Source organism: Meleagris gallopavo, chromosome 13 (assembly GCF_000146605.3).
Source record: "Meleagris gallopavo isolate NT-WF06-2002-E0010 breed Aviagen turkey brand Nicholas breeding stock chromosome 13, Turkey_5.1, whole genome shotgun sequence".
NCBI classification, from domain to species: domain Eukaryota; kingdom Metazoa; phylum Chordata; class Aves; order Galliformes; family Phasianidae; genus Meleagris; species Meleagris gallopavo.
In genome coordinates this window covers 3,235,435-3,255,488 of record NC_015023.2, presented here as the reverse complement: position 1 = coordinate 3,255,488, position 20,054 = coordinate 3,235,435, and the positions used below count along the sequence as shown (strand labels likewise).

The 20,054-nt window shown below is 35.0% G+C and overlaps 1 protein-coding gene across 3 annotated transcripts; it reads right to left on the bottom strand.

Annotated features, from left to right (window-relative positions):
* Positions 1-1,375: 1,375 nt before the first annotated feature.
* Positions 1,376-19,982, bottom strand: ZNF507 (zinc finger protein 507). 3 transcript variants are annotated; one of them, XM_010717765.3, is made up of 7 exons: positions 19,598-19,978; positions 15,107-17,220; positions 13,761-13,866; positions 9,576-9,690; positions 7,135-7,239; positions 4,570-4,704; positions 1,376-4,436 (listed from the first exon to the last, which is right to left on the bottom strand). In XM_010717765.3, exons 2-7 carry the CDS (start codon positions 17,213-17,215, stop codon positions 4,073-4,075), a joined length of 2,934 nt encoding a protein of 977 aa, XP_010716067.1. In that variant the 5' UTR covers positions 17,216-17,220; positions 19,598-19,978; the 3' UTR covers positions 1,376-4,072. The 3 variants fall into 3 exon arrangements, with proteins under 3 accessions (XP_010716067.1, XP_010716066.1, XP_010716069.1); XM_010717764.3 differs by having other exon boundaries at positions 19,660-19,977; XM_010717767.3 differs by lacking the exon at positions 7,135-7,239 and having other exon boundaries at positions 19,660-19,982.
* Positions 19,983-20,054: the final 72 nt, after the last annotated feature.

Sequence of the window (20,054 nt, the reverse complement as noted above, 5' to 3'; positions counted from 1 at the left end):
TTTAATTGTAACTGGTGCAGGGCCATAAGAGTAGCGAAAAAAGAAGTAAAATGTCCTGTTTATGTCAGTGTAAGCCATGACAACACCAGTAGTGCGGACTCAAGTGAGACTTTGTCTCCTTGGCCAGCAGCAGCAGACTTGGTTTGATTTGTTTGTTTTTTGGAGATGGGAGGAAAATCTGCAAGGCCAAGAAATACACTGTAATTAAAATTAAGTTGCAAAACTTAGCTTATGTGATGGATAAGCACAAGTCTATCACTTACCTGAAAAAAAACACAGTATAAGGCTTTCACTCCATTTAAAGTTGGGATAAGACTCCCACTAGCTGCATTATGAAATTTGAAGGTACAGTTCTGTCCTTCAGTGTCGCTCCATAACTGCATGCAGGCTCCCCCACATTGTGACTTGTTTCAGTAGTCTCATGTTTCATCACCACTGTTACTTTTACAAAACTTGTTAACAGTATTAACTCTATCATCAGTATTATTAACTCTTTCAACATATTAACTCTACTATCTTGACTCACTAGTGTGAAATGGTAATAAAAGTATTTCAAATACTTTTTGATTAAACCCATTCCCATCTCTCTAAACATTGGTTCAGTGATCACTTTTCAATATAGCAGTATTTCATGCAGGTCTAATAAAAATGACTAAAGTGTTTAACAAAAAAAGTTTATTACCAAAATACAATATTAAAGTCAATACGTGACAAACTCCTGTAAAGCAAAATAAATTATTCTAACATTGTACAGTATTTCAGAAGGTAGTTAAAGTAGTACTACAGACTTTGCTTCATAGTTCCAAACAGTCATCTATCAGGAACACAATCCTAGAGAGAGCTTAAGGCATGCAGCTTAATGTGCTGGATAATTTCATAAAACAGAAGTCATCCTATTGAATAAGATACAGTATCAGCATTAACTGCAGTCTTTACATGTCAGTTTCGTAATTTTTTTTTTATACTTTGGCTATAAAAGCAGTGCCATAGTGTTACAATATCTTTTCTTAAAAAAATACATGTACCCATGTCCATGAATATCAAATGCAAATGTAAATTTCTATTAAATATATCTTAACAAATGTTACTTTGAGCACCAACTGTACATTTTAAAAAATGATTAAATAAGTGCTTCTGAAAGAGGAAAATACAATAATTCTGACTGAATCCCATTTCTCCAGGCCAAGCATAAATCTGAAAGGTGAAATATGAGCCTATTTATCATTATAGCCTAGTATGAATGAAGTTTTCTCATTAGTAGAAGTACAGGCATTTAAAATCAAAGCTATAAGTCACAGTTCTAATTAAAACAAACAGGAAGAGAAAAGCTGATCAGCTGATAGCGCTGTGACAGAAGATCCAAAAAATATTTTAAAAGCTTAAAAAAAGGGGAAGACTGCAGTGTTAGTGACTTTGAAATGTGCTTGAAAAACCCTTATATAACATGCAGCCAAGCCAACCATATGCTTTCTAAAGCAGATAACCTGAGAAATACTTTGCTTTCAAAAACTAAGCCTATAATTACTTCACATGCAGAACTTCTGATAAAGGCCATGGGAACTGAGAGTGGGTAACTAACAGCAAGCAGCACGGAGACAGTTAGAAATGCTTCTGTGTTTCCAGGAAAGAATAACTTGTTGGCAATTGGTAGATTGATAGCGGCTTTTAGAGGCAACTAGCTTGATACTATTGTGCAGTAACCCATGGTTTAGCAGAAAAAAAGCAACAAGACTGCAAAGAGCAATTGTAAATAGATATGTTTTGGTTCCTAATTCCATTACAAGGAGTCTTGGAGCATTATACTTACTGCTGCAAGCCTGGCCTGAACATAGACCCAGACTGTTAACTTCGAAGCGACTTGCTTCTCTTCTTAGTTTGTGAATACAAATTTTTCACCTTTTCTCTCTCACTAGCAGAGCAACCTTATACAACTATCCATTTATGCAAAAATAAGAATGTGGCAAACTATGGTTTCTGTGCACATTGACTGGTAGAGTTTAACTATCTCTAATTCATTTTGATGTGATGTGAATAAATCATGTTTTTCAAATGTAAAATCCTTTTGTAGAAATCTGAAATATAACTTTTAACATAAAATAGTACTTGCTTCACATTTGTATTTAAATTATTTCAAATACCTTATAAAAATGCTTTGATGTTTTATCATGACCAATTTTAAAGTAAAATATATACTTTCTGATATCTAATTTATAAACAAAGTAATATATATTTAATCCAAAAAACAAGTTAAGGAAATCACTTAGAAACAAAAACCACAAAACGTAGCTGGAATCTTCATACCTTTTGCCCTTGCATTTAGATTTCATGCTATATCGTAAAGTTGTAACCAGACTTGTTTTTTTCTTCTCCTCTTTGCCACTTTCAGTCAGCAGTGCACAGCAGACTGTATGCTACATACGTATGTACGAACTGTACCTTCTTGGATTCACTGTTGTAGCTTATTTTCTGCTAGCAGAAATGCATAAATGGGAAATAAAATGCTATTTTTCTAAGAGCAAGTCATTTTTAAGTAATAAGCTAATAAAAAAAATCAGGTAACTGCATTCCCATGTCAGGAACTAGGCATGCTTATCTGCTAATGCCATTCTTTAAAAGCAGAAATAAATAGCCACACTAGAAAGTTTAAATCATGTTATGAAAGGGCTTATTCAGAAGTGCTACTATTTCATTCAATTGAAATGTATATCCCAAACAATTTAGGTAGCCAACTTCATACACAACCTCAAAAAGTTGCCTGGTAATTAGCCTGATCCCAACTGACATGTAGATGAACATCTACTGCAGACTGCTGTTAGCAGGGGGGGGAAAAAAAAGGGAGAGACTTCCATGTGTTCTGTAGAAAACAAAGTAATCCTCAATTCTCTGTATAAATTCATATTTATAAACTAGCAGAATTTGTTCTACAACTGACTGTTCTTGATTATTTTGCTTAAAATATTGTTCATTTTTTGAAATATAACTTTCTGTAGGAAGATTATCTTTCTATGAACTATTTCTACAGTGACAACTCTGCCACACAAATGAGAAATTTAGACAGCCAGTGGGATTTTGAAAGAACTCCAAAGCATGTAGGCATTACTCAAAATCCCAGCTCATGCTCATCTACATCCTTGGGATCTACGTAGGTTTGAAAATCTCCTTGTAGCAATTATTGTTAACACCTTGATCTCTTTAGAAAACAGTCCTCATATGTACTGCAAAGTAATCACTGCAAGTTACAAGTGACATATGAGATGCTTGGTGTTGCCTTTTGTTTGTTTTTAAATTGTTTTTTTTTTTTTAAATAGTTCTGCTGAATGTGTTAATAAAGCCCTTAAGATACAGCAGGTCATTATTATAAAGAATCTCTTACACACAATCAATTAAAAAGATATATTCTATTAGGATCCAATTGGAGAAATAGTTACTAGCAAAATGCTTCTAGGCTACTCAGCTCCTGGTGCTCTAAATCAACAGATAGGATACCACTCTTTTTTGAAACACAGCTTGGAGTTTGTAAAGCTTTAAAAATAGATTGGGAAAAAGAAATGCCTAGGCGTATGTGCAAGCACACACATGTCCTCACCCACCTCCCCTCTCTACCTTCCGGAATCCAGGCTGAGTTAGATGAGATCATATTGTGAATTTCTATCTGGTGTGTTGCCAGTTTCAAAAAAGAGAGTAAAAAGTTATTTGCCTAAATATATGGAAAACACCAAAGCTTTTCAGATGATATAAAGCTTTCATATCTTTGGGTTTTAACACACTGTACTAATGCATTATTACTGACTAGTACCTGTCAACGAAAGGAAAAAAAAGCAACAATCCTGCATTCTTGGCACCATGTAGAGAACAGGTTAATGTGGGTTGTTCTCTTCCCTGCTCCCAGTATTTATCTCTAAAATGATTCATCAATCCCTGGTTAAAATTTTATATTCTTAGTGAAACAAGGACTTAGGATGGGAAATCATCAAGTTTTGTTTGCAATTCTTCTTTTTAGTTTCTCAGGCAAAATTAGCAAAGAAAGTAAATATTTACTCTAGGAAACCCCCTCTTCAACTTACTACTTTACCTAGATTGTGTTCTGATTTGTGCTGTGGTCCTTATTTAGGATAATATTTATTATTTCACCCTCATGTTCTTTCATGTGACCCAGCAGATTTTCTTTGTTGGTAGACTCAAAACCACAAATGCAGCAGCAGAAGAGAAGAACACAGTATTCTGTGCCAAGATGGGGTAGAGTGGAGTTCTTTTCTAAACTGCATGAGGTATTCATCAAATTAGGCTTTTCATTTTCATCAGAACCTGAAATTTCATTATTAGTCTGGTTAATAGACTCTGTAAAAGACACCAGGTTGTCTGAACTTCCTAGAATAGATACTGTACTTTCTTCTGTGCCTTCTAATAAGGTTTTGTCAGGAAGCTGTCCTTGAAACCTGAGAAAATAATAAAAACCAAAACAACTATCAAAATGTACAGTGGTTGTTTTTTGATGGGAATTTTACTTTGGATCAGAATTGGATCATTTAAGAGGTCTAGATAATAGATTTGAAAGCAGACTTGACATACCTGCTGCTTTGTGAAATTGCATCATTAATAGCCTTGTTGACTTGTTCGTAGTTATAATTTTGGTCACTTGCATGTTTCCACATGTGGGACTTCAGGGAAGGAGGATGGCTACATACATATCCACAGAGAGAACACCTAAGGAAAAGAAGTGGAGAAGAGATGCATTTAAAAGTTAACCTTTACTATAATAGTAATTCATTTTTTTCCTCCCAAAAGGGTTAGGAAGCAGCAAGATGCACGTCAATCCTCATAACTAGGCGAAATAAGTTTGCAAAATTTCATTCTACAATGTAATTTATAGAGTCTGAGAATTTAAGATTGGCTTTTTAGACTTCTTAAACAATTTAACTGAAATCTTACCTATTTGGCCTGTTAAATCTGTTTAAGTACTGCAAAAATGAAATAGTTCTAATGATTGCAGAAACATGGAGTATGTCTGTATGGCAGCTGGCAGGCAGATAATGGCAGAGAAAGCTCACTGTTCTGAATCAAGCAGAAATTGTAATAATTAGCACTGCTAATTTAAATAGAATTGATAAAACCTTTCTTGGTGCAGCATGTATTAGTTTATTTGAGGATCACAGAATTGCAGAAGTTAGAAGGCACCCCTTGGGAATATCCAGCTCCATCCAGCTGTTCAAGCAGGATAAGCTAGAGCAGGTTCCCTGGGCAGCATCCAGTCAGGTTCTGCAATCTATTTCCAGACTGAAACTCATACACATGACAGTTCTGTCCATAAAGAGGTCTATCAGGTTGAGGTACCACAAATTTTCTATCTCCCTATAAAACAATGTCCTATAAGGTATGCTGTCTTGTTCTTCAACTCAATTTGAATTGTATACATAAAATTCAGAAAAAATAACATCCTAAAAAATCATAGTTATTCAACTGTATTTATCTTTTGAGGAACGACAGTTTGAGAAATACTTTGCAAATTTTAGTTGTATTTTTTTGCTTCTCTTAAATTTAATTTACACTTTTTGGATGCAAGGACTTTATGTATACAATTCCAATTACTTAGATTAGGAACAAGATTTCAGCATACACTTCAGTAAATTAAACAGAACTACGAATGCTTAATGTGGGTAAAAATTCTGTACATCTTTCTTTTTCTCAATAATCCAATCTCTCTTTCTAAAAGCAGCTGCAAATTCAGACTATTAATGGCAATCAGATAAATACATAACAGGAGTCAAGACAGAACAAAAAATGTTTCTTCCTCCTGTGCAGAACAGCTGAAAGACCTTGAAAAGTAAATAATGTTTGTGTAGCGATATATATTGCACACTTACACAAAAAACCTAACAAATCCCACAGGACTTTTTCCACACATGAACATACAACAGAGGAAGCATTTTTTGCAAGTGTTTCTGAGATGATAAACTGGTTCTTTCAGTGTGAAGGAGAGGGCTGATACTAGATGGCATCACTCCATTGCCACTTTTATGTAGGAAGATAATTCTGTCCTGCTGAGGAACACCAGGCACGTCCTTCTAGCCCAACTTGTCTCTATTACTTGATTTAGAACACACATACTATTTTTCCCTTTTCCTTCTAATTTGAAGCCTTGTTAATAAAACAGATGCTTTCAAAAACAGACAACTTCACCTTCAGATCTAAAATCTTAGTATTTCTGATAACGCTTTTTCAAAACAACACCACCATTAAAAGTAAGATAAAAGGCAGACCTTGTTCACTTATGGATAACATTGGGCCAAAATGAGATTTTGCAAAACACAAACTTCAAAAAAATAACGTTGAATCAATTCTATATGCATATGTATTCTGCTGGTGTTTTATTACGTGATGTTATGTAATTTTTTCTGCACAACTTGTACAACTGGGCTTCATAGGTTGATACATGGTGAATGAAGCAACAGTTCAGTGTTTTTAACCCCTTTTAATTAGTCTTTTTTTTTTAAAGTGCATTAATTTAAACAGCATATTTACTACCAGATTTACTTTGCTGAGAGCATGAGCTAAATGCTGCTGACTGCTTTAGCATACATCATCAAAGGCAGAAACTCAACAACTTTTAGTCTGATGCTCTAAACTTCATGATCATTATCTAGAATATGACGTATATTAAATGAAATGATATTATGGGTAATGTAATAACAACTCGTATTACTTTTATTTAGGGCAGTGTGATTCAAATCTGGACTCTTACCAGGGTTGTGCCTAGAGCAGGATATTAAACAAAGCCAGAAAACATTCACGGGCACTGGAATGTAACAATTTATAATTGTTAGGAGTGATTTTGGCACATGCGTTCTCCCAAACAATTCTGAGCATGCTTTGGTAGGTAATGCAGTCAAGAAACCTCTTGCAATAAGCCGTTTATATGCAACTACGCCATTTTGGAAAGAAAGAGGGATGTCCCCCATCAAATCTCTTTCCTTCCTTCTTTCAAAAAAAAACAAACAAAACAAACAAACAAAAAAAAGTCACTGGAACAAGGAACACATGTAGAAGGGAAAAGAATATAATCTGAACTCTGCCTTATATCTTGAATACAAAATGACTACTATCACAGCTTTTTGCTAAATCCAAACTGTTACATACTTGTACTGTTCCATTAGCTGCACTGCCTGATGCTCCTGGGGGTGACGCCTCATATGGCATTTCAAGCTATTCATATTTGTGGTGGCGAAGTCACATACTCGACATCTAAAGAGACAACAACAATCTGACAATTAACTGCTAGCATTATTCCAGCAATAAAATCTATGAGAAAGCAAAGGTATCTGGAAAGAGTGCAATTAAAGGCTAACAACATTTACAGAAGTCTAAGTGATGACATTTAACTTTTAATTTTTGGACCATAAGAACCTTTTGCAATCCCCAAAAGTCTCCGGCTTAGAGCTAGAATCACTATGCATACAGATCATGTTCTGTCCTCACATCCACCTTGTGGGCCTTTTCTGAAGCTGACAAGCATTATGATCTGTAATGGATGCTCTTGAAGCAGCCATGATGTAAGTTGCTTGGCTGTGTTATGCAAAAGCAGAATATGACCATAACAACTATAGGGAGACAGTGCACTCAGGAGTAAGGATTGTCTCTTAAGAACACGTGTTCTACTTTGTGAAATAATAGACATTTCTCATGACATTATAAAAGTCAAACTCCTATTAAGTAATAAAACCTCTAAGTTTCAGAGCATTATAACTGAAGTAAAAGCCATGGACTAGATCAACACATTTAGAATAAAGTGTCCTAAGACAAAGTGTGTCTCATCACGCTCAGATTTTATTTTTTGACTGTTGTCATGGGATCTTTTCACAAAAATAATACATAAAACAGTTCAGATCTGGATCAGGACTCCTGGATTTGGATCCCAGAGTCCTTCACAAAGTACTAAGCTATGCATAAATATCAATATATTGCTACATTAGCTTCCTATATAAAACATTAAAATAGATCTAATGGAAGTCATCGGGATTAGCTAAAATTTTGCATATTTATCAGGATTTCAGTTGTTTCTATTTTCAAATGGTAAAATGTCCAGTCATTACTAAATTTGGTTTACAGGGTGAAAAAGATTGAGACTGCAGGACATTTAGCTTGAAATTCTCATTTTATTATTGAAAGGATTTAATTTTGCAGTATTAAAATCCAGGAGGTATCAAATCTCTAAAATGTATCATTAGAAGCTATATCAACAGTTTAATTTCCAGCATTTTTTGTTAAATAAGTAATAAAGTATTTGTGTGGGCATAAAAATAGCTGCAATGTAGTTAGGTTGCTATCTGGCACTATCAAAGGCTTAAGGAATACATGTTTTAAAATGAGAAATACCACGACTACTGGATCTTTACAGTTTTTAGGCTATGGCTTCAGTATCCCACCAGGTCTGCAAATGTATCTAAAGGGCTTGTGCAAAAATAATAAGAAAAGCAAGCTGGATCAGTAGGCTTAAATGTAGTATACAGCAGTCTATATCACCAATAGAAAAATTTCTGTGGTTCCTTGATCAAATAGGCTAGCTAGCTCTAACTCAGAGGTTAGTAAGACACTACAGATCAGTTGTTCCAACCCCACCAAGTAACAAATAATGCAATAGGGAAGATTCTGAGAAAAACACAAATCTGTTTGTATTCCACACTTGTTATCTGAGCAAACATCTTGCAAATTTTTGCCAGTGATATTGGATATTATTATAATGCACAAATCAAAATAAAATGTCCTCTGTTTTATAATTTAGCCAAAAAAGAAAGGCCCTCACTGAGCTCAGCATTTTCAGGTGTTAAGATGTTTCCGAATTTGTGCTAAAAAGATAAGCATTGTATTAACTCATATCTATTTTCTAGCCACTAGAGAGGGACAGAGATCCGCAGCAAATAAGCAGATTTAAATTGCAGGAATTTATGCACTATGCTTTATTTTTTCTGCTGAGGAGCTGAACTATACAGTATTACAGCCAGTTTTGGATATCAAAGTTTCTACATATATCCATGTAACATCCTTTATAGAAAAGCTTTATCTGATCCTAAATGCATTAGAACTGTTTGAAACCTGTAAAAAAGGGGGCTGAGAACAGGACAATAGGCAGAACTCTTCCAAACGGAATAAGCCAATACATTATGAACACACCTTAACTCCTACCTCCTTCAAAAAGAAGTGTGTATCTGTTTGCCTTAATGGCAATGGAGAACATTTTGCAAGACGGTAAATCCAAAATAAAGCGTTAAAGGACTTTCCTAAATATATATTATTACTAGAGGCCAAAGTTCAATATTACAAGGTATTCCCTTCCCTTTGCATATCTGGATGCTTCAAACTGAAAACAAGCTGTTCACATAACATCCTGGAGATTACAGCAAATCTCAATTACCTAGTTTGAGTCAAACAGTAAGTGTGGCTCCTTCAAAACTGCAGTAAAATTACTGCACTGACATTCTTCAACAGTATCTTTGAAATTCTATGGGCAATACAGTAATCTATTCAGTTAAAATAAGCAGTCTATGAGCCTAGTATTATTTAGCAATAACTGAGACTCTTACCTGTATGGCTTATCAGAGTTATGAATTCGTCTGTGATTTCGTACGCCAACATACGTTGTGCTGGTGTAGTCACACACATCACATCTATACAGTTTCTGAACTGAAGACTTACTTCCTACATTAAAAAAATACAAAATTTTAAACATTTGCCACCAGCATTGTATGAAGTTCTCAGATGATAATTTCAGCACAGCTGAAAATTATGAAACATGAATTAACTTTAAAGGTAATACTTTACTGGAGCAAACTGGCAATGGACATAGAGAAAATACAGGTGTATTTTGTTTACCATGCTGTTCTGCATTTGCCCTACCATTTACTAGAATTCTTAACGTTTAAGGAAGACACATTCTTCCTTCTATGAACACTTCTTTTCTTCCTCCAGTGGGCTCAAAATCCTGGGTTACAGCAAAAGTTGAAAAAATGTGAGAGAATGAATCAAATGAAGAAAAAAAGATGGGCACTGATAAAAGATAAGTTTCTAACTGGCAAGTATGGAAAGACAAGCAAAAGGTCTCATGAAGCACTCAGACTCTTTTTATCCTCCATTTTTAGAAGGATCTGAGATGACTTAAAAAAAAAGATATTGACCAGATGTATTAAAAAAAAATTTGGAACTTCTCCAAATTACTGAAAAGCAATTGCAATAAAAATCATTTTTTCTTCCATAACGAAAGAGACTCTTGAAAAATTAATGGTTTCAGAGAAAAAGGCTAATGACTAATTTAAGACAGGAAAATGTGTGCCCGCAAGTGCACAGTTTGAATATTTCTGGGACATGACTTTGTAGACTTTACCAGTCCTATTCCTGCCCCCTCACTGAATAATGTAACTTATCTAGGCTGAAATATTAACGTTTAGGAGGAGGGATGGTACTTTTATATGGGTCTTCTTCCCACTCCAGCCAATCGTGCAGCCTTCACACACTCCTCAAATGAGATAATAGCAGAAATACAAAGGAACAACAGATTGGAGCTGTTTAAATCAGCACTACTGTCAAAAGAAGTATCAAATTAACATCTAACGGCTTCCTTTCAGCATCTAACCTGTACAGTAACCTAAGTTCTAGAATTCTGCTTTTCCAGTTGCAAGTAAGTTGTTCAAGTTCACTTCATCTTCATACAAATTCCTATTAGCTGAGTGAACAGTTAAGTCATTAATCTCAGTTATGTACAGAAGCTTTGAAGGAATTGATACAAATCCCTGGAGAGTTTCTCTGACGGGTACTTTAAAGTACACCCCAGGACCAAAATAAATATACGGTTCATTGTGTAAAGTACGGGAGACAAAGTAAAGCTCGTATCTTGCAAGAACTTCCATAACTCTTCATGCTCCTATGAAAAACATCTCCAGCACAAACCATCACTTTGTATTGTGAAGAGCTACTAAAAAAATTAGCATTTTTGGTTCAACATCCGAAATCATTATGTAGGGAATACAGACAGAGAGTTATTCTGAATTATTTCATAGTATGTCATATAAAAGAAATAGCAATCAGAATGCACGAATAGTTTGAAACAAAATTTAATAATCCTGCATGTATAAAGATAAATAAAAATACTTTTTACTTTTTACTTTGAATTTAACATGTCAAATTGCTCACTCACCTGGCATTTAAATAAAATACTATGGAAGTAATACTTAGTGTGCACTCTTTGCAATTCAACATTAATGTTCTTAAAGCAAAATATATTTTTCTACTATACTCTCATACAGCTTTTAAAAATTTATTGCTGCTTAAAAAATATTTAATGCAAATTATCAAAACATTCTTAATTTTACCCTTGGAGACTGCAGTTATTCTTTCATTAATGTACATTTATGCAGAGCTCTGAGGAACACAAAGACACTGGACTGCAGATCTACTGTAGAGAGGGAGTTTTATGAAGGTTGGGCTACTGCATGCTTACTTGCATGGATTTTCCATCTTTAATGCTGAAACTTTAGAAAAACAGCTTCTAAATGTATTTTCTGTTATGAATTTGGTATTTTATTGGGCAGTAAGCTTAAAGCAAACAGTACCTAATGAGATTTTTAAAGTGTTATGCAAACATATTATCTAGTGCATAGTTATAAGGGGCTAACCACGCAGTAGCACATACTTAGGAGCAATTATTTATACCAATCAGTACTTTAATTTTATCCCTCCAACAAAATGCCCATAAATTATAATACACCATATAATCTCTAGCTGAAATGAAGCAGCAGTGCTGTCCCCTGCCTCCTCTGATGGCTCATTTCTTGAGGTTGTAAGGGCTTTCTTGCTTTCTGGGTTGAGGACATCAGGTCTCTTGAAAGTGAACATGGAAACCACAGGTCTCTACTGTTGCTACAGTAACAGGTGTTCCTGTAATTCTGCTTATTACCCTATTCCTTCATTATTAGACATTTACAATCCAATCATATCCAGTGTCACCATGCTCCCTTTTAATTTATTGTACAACCATGATGAATAAAGAGATTTTTAGGACTAACTATTTCATAAACAAGAAATGAAACTGTTCCAGCTCAGGCATCTTTCACATAAACAGCTGCTATGCCATAAACTTCTTTGTTTTGTGTTGCTTTATAGGGATGACATCTGTTTGACAAGAGATTGCTGTACTGCAGTGGTGTTGCAATTTGATTATAAATTGGTTCTCAAATAATTTAGACATTCCAAAGTATGAGTTAATACAACTTTAAAAGGAGAACTGTTTTCATTCAAATTACATTACTAAATTTCAAGTGGGGTAAACAATCAATTAAAGTGCTTGGATGTAGCACTTTTATAAGACAGTAATGAGCAAAAATATGTATTTTAAAAATCCCTAAAGTAATTAAAAGCAGGACGTTTTCATGAACAGAGGGTCGGTCCTCTTTCATGGAAGTTAAGTTACAAAGGATATAAAATTTAACAACACCTTTATAAAATGTACTATCTTCAAAAGCAACTAGCCGTCTTTATTTTCTAACTTGTACAGTGGAAGCCAGAAAAAACACGCAGCGTGAGCTAACAGAATGCAAGTCAAGAGTTACGGATCTCACTTTATTCTGATGTGTACCATATTGCTTTGGACAAATTACTAGTTGTTCAAGCCATCCAACTTGACTCATGCTGGCTAGTACCTTTTTTCTCAAGTGTCTGTGCTAATGTCAGCAAGGTGAGAATAGAATCCAGAGTTTCCGACTGCACTCTATGTACTATTACAATATGCATTTTGCTATCTAAATAGAGACCATAGGTAGGACAGAAAAGAGCTATGTACACAAAATGTGGAATGTTTTGGCTCACAGTTGTTGAGAGGTGATATAATTACTGGTGTTTTCCCACAGTGCTCTAAAATTGCCAAGCACTAAAAATTAGTGTGTTGCCTAAAGAAGTGTTGTAATTATTTTCAGGAACTTCAACTCACCAGAGGAGAGGATGCGCTGAAAATATAATATTAAATATTGGTCCTCCTAGATACTCAAATGATTTTAAGATCACAGGATACTCAATGATTTTAAAACTACATCTTCCCTAAACTTCAAATATTGGCTGTTTTCCCCCATCTCACTATCTTTACACATCACGTGTGTTTGGATTTTCTTCAGAAGAAAAACATGATTAAATTACACAGTTAACAAAACATTCAGAAAATGCCCTATTGTTACCCTGGTAACAACTACAGATAATTTTTCAAATGCCTTACATTTGCTTCTCTAGAGCTAAAATAAACTTTGGATATTTCATAATTTTAAAGAGAAATTTCTAATCACAGAGTGGACAGTGCTGTATATATATGCTGATATCAAACTATGTTATCATAGTGAGTTTAAAAAAAGGCTGCCTCTGTATACTTCAGGCTATTTGACAAATATTGTAGCTGTTGAAGAAAGGAAAAAAAAGTTTTTTTTCTTAAAATAGAGTAATATTCCATATCAGTTATCTGTTAAGTATTTTAATCGTTTTTGCAAAAAGAAGAAATATGGGATCTAATCACACATGCAAAAAATGTTCTGCCTACTAACAAATGTCTGTAAGAGATCTCAAAATGGATAATTTATGGTAAGTTTGCAAATTTACATGCATTTAGGTTAGGAATAGACATGAAAACATTTTGGCCCAAAAGGAGATCTTAAAAACAGTAAGCCTACAAGAAAAGCAAACAAGCAATTTTACAGACAACTTTTTATAATTTTAAGTGACAATATAAGCAGTACCTTCTCTTTCATCTACTTCACTGGAAACTATTAGTTTGTTAGACGTGGATGTTGAAAAGATATCTGGAAGACCATGTTGCTCTCTCTCATGATTTCGCAGTTGGCTCTGAAAAAAGAATTTCCCATGTTTAAATATACACTACAAACATTCACTGGTTACTTCAGACACTGCAGTGATTTACACATTGTTACTCAAGTTTTAATGACAACTGTTATAATATGCACATTAATGTATACGCAGATTGTCCCTCGGTTAGTTTTACTAGAAATAAAAGCAAAATACATCAATCAATTAATAACATAAAGGATTGGTGAAAGTAACTGAGATGACTGTGTGATTTGTGTTATTTTTTATAAAATCTGTTCACTAGAAAAATATCAATATTCATTTCATGCGCAGATATACGACAATGTGTTGACTTTTTTTCTTTCAAGCTTTTTCTTTTCCCTTCTGTCCTTCTTCCTCCATTCTCATATAGAAGTGGCAAACAGTTATTCCTCCAGAATTATTATACTCCAAAAGCAATATGAGATTAAGAGGCTAGAGGATGGCTTTTGTGAAAATAGGCTCAATTTTCTTATTGCCTATTGACTTAAGAATATGTTACCGTAGTTTCTACTTGCCTGGGGAGAAGGAGGGGCAGCCTTTTTCTACCCAATCTCTACGTTTTTTTTTTTGTAAATTAGGACTAGACAACAGGAAATAGGGGAAAATTTGCACTACCATTGCCTACAGTAGTTTCAGTTTTAAGATTATATTCTGTTGCTATTTATTCTATGTTCCTAATTACTGAACTGACTGTAAAGGAACACACGTACCAGCACTAATGCTTCATACTGACATAATACAGTATTCTGCTCTGGCATGTTATATTTCAGATCTCAGTTCTACAGAACATCAAGCTCCAAACAACAACAGAGGAAGAAAGAAAATAATTTGTTTCACAGTTTCTCTCATTATCACCAGTTACTGTTACTTTTGCTCACACTTCCAACTAGCCTGAATGTTTGAGCATTCTTTTAAAGTTTCAGCTATTAAGTTCTCTGAAGCTTCCACTTCTTTAGCTGGTACAGGTTAGCAGAACAACAGGATATTAAGATGTCCATTAGATGGTTCTCATGAAAATAACTTACATGAAGAAGATAGTTTTTTTCAGTGGGTAAGGCAAAGTAATTATAGCTGAATGGTGTATCTGGAAAGTACTGCTGGCAATAATCTCCAATTGTAATGAAAATGAAGCCAGGATGTCAGAATGAATGTAGATATAAAGCAGGATCAACAGTTATAAAAAAGCAGGAAAACAGGTTATTTAGCTATTATAGACAAACTCAGGAAATAACTTTACCTTATAATGAAAAGATTCTTCACATTGCTTGCACTGATACATTCTTGTTTTGCAGTGGTTGATCATGTGGCTCTCTAAATCCTTACTATTGTCAGCAATGTGTTCACAGATAGGACACTGATAGGGCTGCCTCTGACGATGGACTCTCAAATGTTGTTTTATGTAGCCCTTATTACCACTGCTGTAGTGGCAGAGGCGACAGCGGTAGGGTCGGTCTACATTAGGTATATATTCTACTAGGTTACTTCCTGGAATATTTGCATCGTTTGCATTTTGGCATTGTGCGTTGTCTTGTAATTCTTTCAAAATATCATCATCAGAAGCATTTTGATCTGTCCTTTCCTTCAGTTTTTCAATGACAGTGAGTAGAGACATACTGATGCCCATTTTAATTGGTGCTTCTGATAACTCTGGCCTTTCTTTCTGTATCTCAACTATTGCACATTCACTTTGGTTTAAGCCAGTAAACTCCTCTGATGGATTCTTAAGCGAGGATACCACTCTAGAACGAGCCATGCCTGGGCCATCAGCCTCTCCCTGCCCTGTATCTGCATCCACAGAGTCTTCCCCAGTCAAAGTCCTCAAGCTAGACTTTGTTAGCTCTGCAGCTCTGATAGGCATCGTAACAAGAGCTTCTGCAGCTAGTGAGTGTAGTCGTAAGGACTCTGAATTTGTCCTTCTTCGTACAGGAGGTGCATTTTCATCAGTTGTTACATTTTTTATAGAGCTTAATTCATTGTCTTTTTTCTCAGTATTATTCCATCCTATTATTACTTCTTGGATTTCACCTGAATGATAAACTCCATTGAGCTCTTCAGAGGTAACATGGGATTCCTCAGAGATTAATTTTTTTTCTGTTTCAATGTCAGTGTTCATCAAGAAAGACTTTTGTAAGACACTTTCTTCAGCACCTGGCAAACGCTCGACTATTACATTAACGTGACCCTCTTTATTTGGGCTACAATTAATGATTTTCTGTGCTGATGAAAGTAGGCTATCAGTTATCAAATTATCCTGTTCTGTATCTGAAACAGTCTCCTCTGTAGTAGGAGAATGCACTACAGACTGATTTATCATCTCATCCTCTTTTACATTTGTTCCTATTGGTGATTTGCATGACAGTGGCTCAGAATTGCAAATCTGAAGCTGAAGAGTAGGTTCACTATGGATATCTAGTTCATTGTTTTCCAAAGAAAGAACAACTGTATCCATGTTATGAGGTGTATGAGTTACAGCTGTCTCTGACAAGTTGGCAGTTTCATTTTCTTCCTCAAAGATAGGATAGGAGCAATTAACTTCACCCGCATGTTTCCAAGCGTGTGTTTTCAACATTCGTTGCTGACCACAGGTGTACCGACAAATTAAACATCGGTACATGCCGTACTGCTCATAAGTATACCATTTCCTCCTACCCATTTCAGATATGTGACTAGATTGAGTGGTATCTTTACAATCTGTATTTCCAGCCCCTGATTTGGCATTTCCTTCCACTGTCCCTTGCAAAAACGAACTTGATGCATTTACACACTGCTGCACGTTTTTCTGGATGCTACGTTTACCTTCATTCTCATGGTGATTTTGGAAGTGAGATTCAAGTTCTTCTTGGTTTTTAGAACTAAAATGACATTCTGAGCACATCAGTATCACTTCGTTTTTCTGCCCATGTTGTTTTATATGTTCTTGTAGTGTTAAGAGAGAAGGTGATAGAAATTTACATAGACTGCACTGGTAGCACGTCACCTTCTTTTTGCTTTGTGGAAGACATTCAGTCACAAAATAGTCAGCTTGTAACTCTTCAGTCTTTTTAGTAGCAATAACAGATAGCTCAATTGCTTTAGCTGGGATTTCACAAAGATTATCTGTATCAAAGGACTGCGCAGAAGCGTCGGGATGGGAACGTTTTTTCCCTATTAAAAGGCATCTTTGTGATTTCTCACTTTCGACTATTTTGCTTAGCTTCTGGATAACGTGGATTAATGGATCAGTTTTACATTTTCTCTGATCTTCACTGTTTTGCAATGTTGGGCCAATGACTGTTTCAGAAATCAGTACAGCCTCCTGTTCTCCAATATTTGGCATCAATACTGCAATACTACTTCCTTCTTCCATAATACCTGGGAGGAAAATATTAAATATTAAAAATTATACATAAAAATAAAAATACAGTACAGTACAATTAAAATTTCTTTACTAAATGTAGAAGATAAAACTCACTAACTTTATAAAAACTTCCAGAAAGGTGATAAAAATAGCCAAATATTTTGAGGACATGAAGTAGATAATATAGATGCTATTCAAAACAGTTGCACAGAGTATTTCCAAAACAGCCTCTGTGTTTCTTCAAGTTGTGTAACAGCAAGATAAATACTTTTCCAGCATAAACTCATTAGCATTGTTAGAGTTATTGTATTTTTCTTACACTGGACATTTAAATAGACTAATCAAGAGGAAGTGGTAGATTTGTATTTTTAAGCTATATTATATGATATGATATGGAAATGTATTCCTAACATTCTCATCTGATACACTTATGTCTCCTAAATAGGTAAATGAGTAATTCTGGTATTTCTATTATGGTTAATTCTGGTATTATATTAGTCATTTCACCTTGACTATATTAAAGGCCATTCAACTTCAAATTATACTTATTATAAATGTTATTTTCTAGAAAAGCAATTGTGGCTTTTCCTACAATTCCTTAATTGTAGGGAAAATCAGTTTGTACTAAAGTTAGGATTTTATTTTTCTGTTTTGATGGAAAGCTAAAGGCAGTACCTATTTCCACTTACACTTCCTTCAAGCATATCTAACTATAAACCATAGGCAGTTAATGTGGTAGTGGTGGAGGTTAAGTTAGAAGCCAATATGTAAAAATTTACATGACAAGATACTTTGTGATGTGGTCAAAACTGCGGGGTAGGGATGGCTCTGCTGGACAGAAAGTCTTCCAGTGGAATTTACTTCTGAAAAAATGTCTGAAAATAATTGATACAACTTCTGCTATCCATATAAGTAGTTATTTAACACACAATTTATACTTTATAGACTGTGTATAAAATATAAGAGCATAAAGAATGCCAGTTGTTTCTTTTACCAGCTATCCTTGAAACTTTATCCCCCGTTCTTTCATGATGATTTTTTTTCTATTTTTACGAGAAAGTTACACAGACCAAATCAGAACTTCTACAGCTGGCCTAAAGACCTATTAAATCCTCTCTTTTCTACTTCTTGATCTACTATTTAGTTGGAATTTAAATCTGATAAGTGATTTCTAGAGAATGTTGTTTACTCTGGCACATAAATGGGAATAAAAGCCTTCCTTTGCCCACATGCAGCGTAAAGAGTCTGCCCCAGAGACATGCCAGAGGCAGCTGCAGCAGGGATCTGTTACCAAAGGAGCACTGTGTGTGTCAGAAAGCTGTTTTTACTAATGTAAATAATGCATTTGTATTTTCACATTACAGGAGATGCAACAATGTTGGGGAAACTTTGGTCATAATGCTGGAAGGCTTCATGAGATTGCCCAGTGCAAACAGAAGATTTGCGGACTTATTTGCCGAGGCAACACTGTGGGTATGAATGAAGCATCTTCCTGTTACTGTATAGCATGAAGACAAAGAATTCACATTCAAAGGAACTTAAATAAAAACTGCAATAAATTCCTTTATTGTACAGGAAAGCAGCACAAGTATTTTGATTTTAAAATAAATCTAACCTTACTACTCAACACAAGAACATGCAATTTCTATTTTAATCTAATACAACAAAAAAGCATTTTCTTGTATTTAATTATTCCAGCTAGTGGAGTTACCTTGAGACATGCCTTTCTCATTATGATCAGATTTTTATGTAAAAAACACTATTAGAAAAGATACGGGCTACAGTTATGTGATACTTTTGTTCCTCATCTTTTGGACAGTGAGCATGATATACCGCTTCCCTTAACATTTTTGTCTGAACACACAGATCCTTTGAATCCATCAAGAAATGAACTGCATGTAACAACCTGTAATTATTCCACAATAGGAGTTAAGTACTTCTACCAATAAAAAGCAGGTTGCTACCGTATTTCTGTACTTAAATAGAATCTGCATTTAAGAATTTATTTAAAGTGAAGATAAATCTTCCAAGAAACTAATTCAGAACAACCCAAATTTATTATCCATGGGGCTTTGGAAGAGCTGTTGGGTGCTGACTTTACGCACAGATAATATATGCAGGATCAAGACCTTTGGATGTTTCTACTGAAATTTAATAAGATAAGTAAAATTACTAAAATTACTAAATAACATTAGTAATAAAATTACTAAAATTGTACCAACAAACTGTAAATAAGCAGAGCGCTGCTTACATTTCCAGAGCATGTGTCTTATAAATTTGTCAGCCTTAAGGCCACTATCATTTTTTTCAAAAGCATCTGTGATATCGGACTACAGAAAAATTCTGTGCAGAACTAACTCAGAAGTTATTTTTATTTGCCACTCAACTTACTGTTTGGACTTCAGTTCCTTATGATTGAAAAGTTCAGTAACTGTTGGGAAACTCAGACTCACCCTGCAGACTCACACTGTTCGTGTTTGGAACATTCCCTCGAAGTAATAATTCTGAACAAGCAAATATTGGCCCTACTTGTTTCACCTGAAAACAGAATAGAAATTAAGAGGCAAGACTGCTGAAAGACCGCAGAAGTCACATGTTGCCACATAATACTGCTAACACCAGAAAACAACAAATGCCTCCAGATGTTTGAACTTCGGATGTTTGTAGCAGCTTGTATATTATCAGCTGTGTAATTATGGTATATATGGATATTAATGAAGTTAAGTACTTCTTCGTTTAGGGTATGCGTAACGCGGACCGCTGCTTTGTTACACAGAGGGACAGCACGGATGGCTGATCCCAGCACGCATCGCCCCACCTGTGGGCCCGGCCGCCTCTCGCCGAGGCT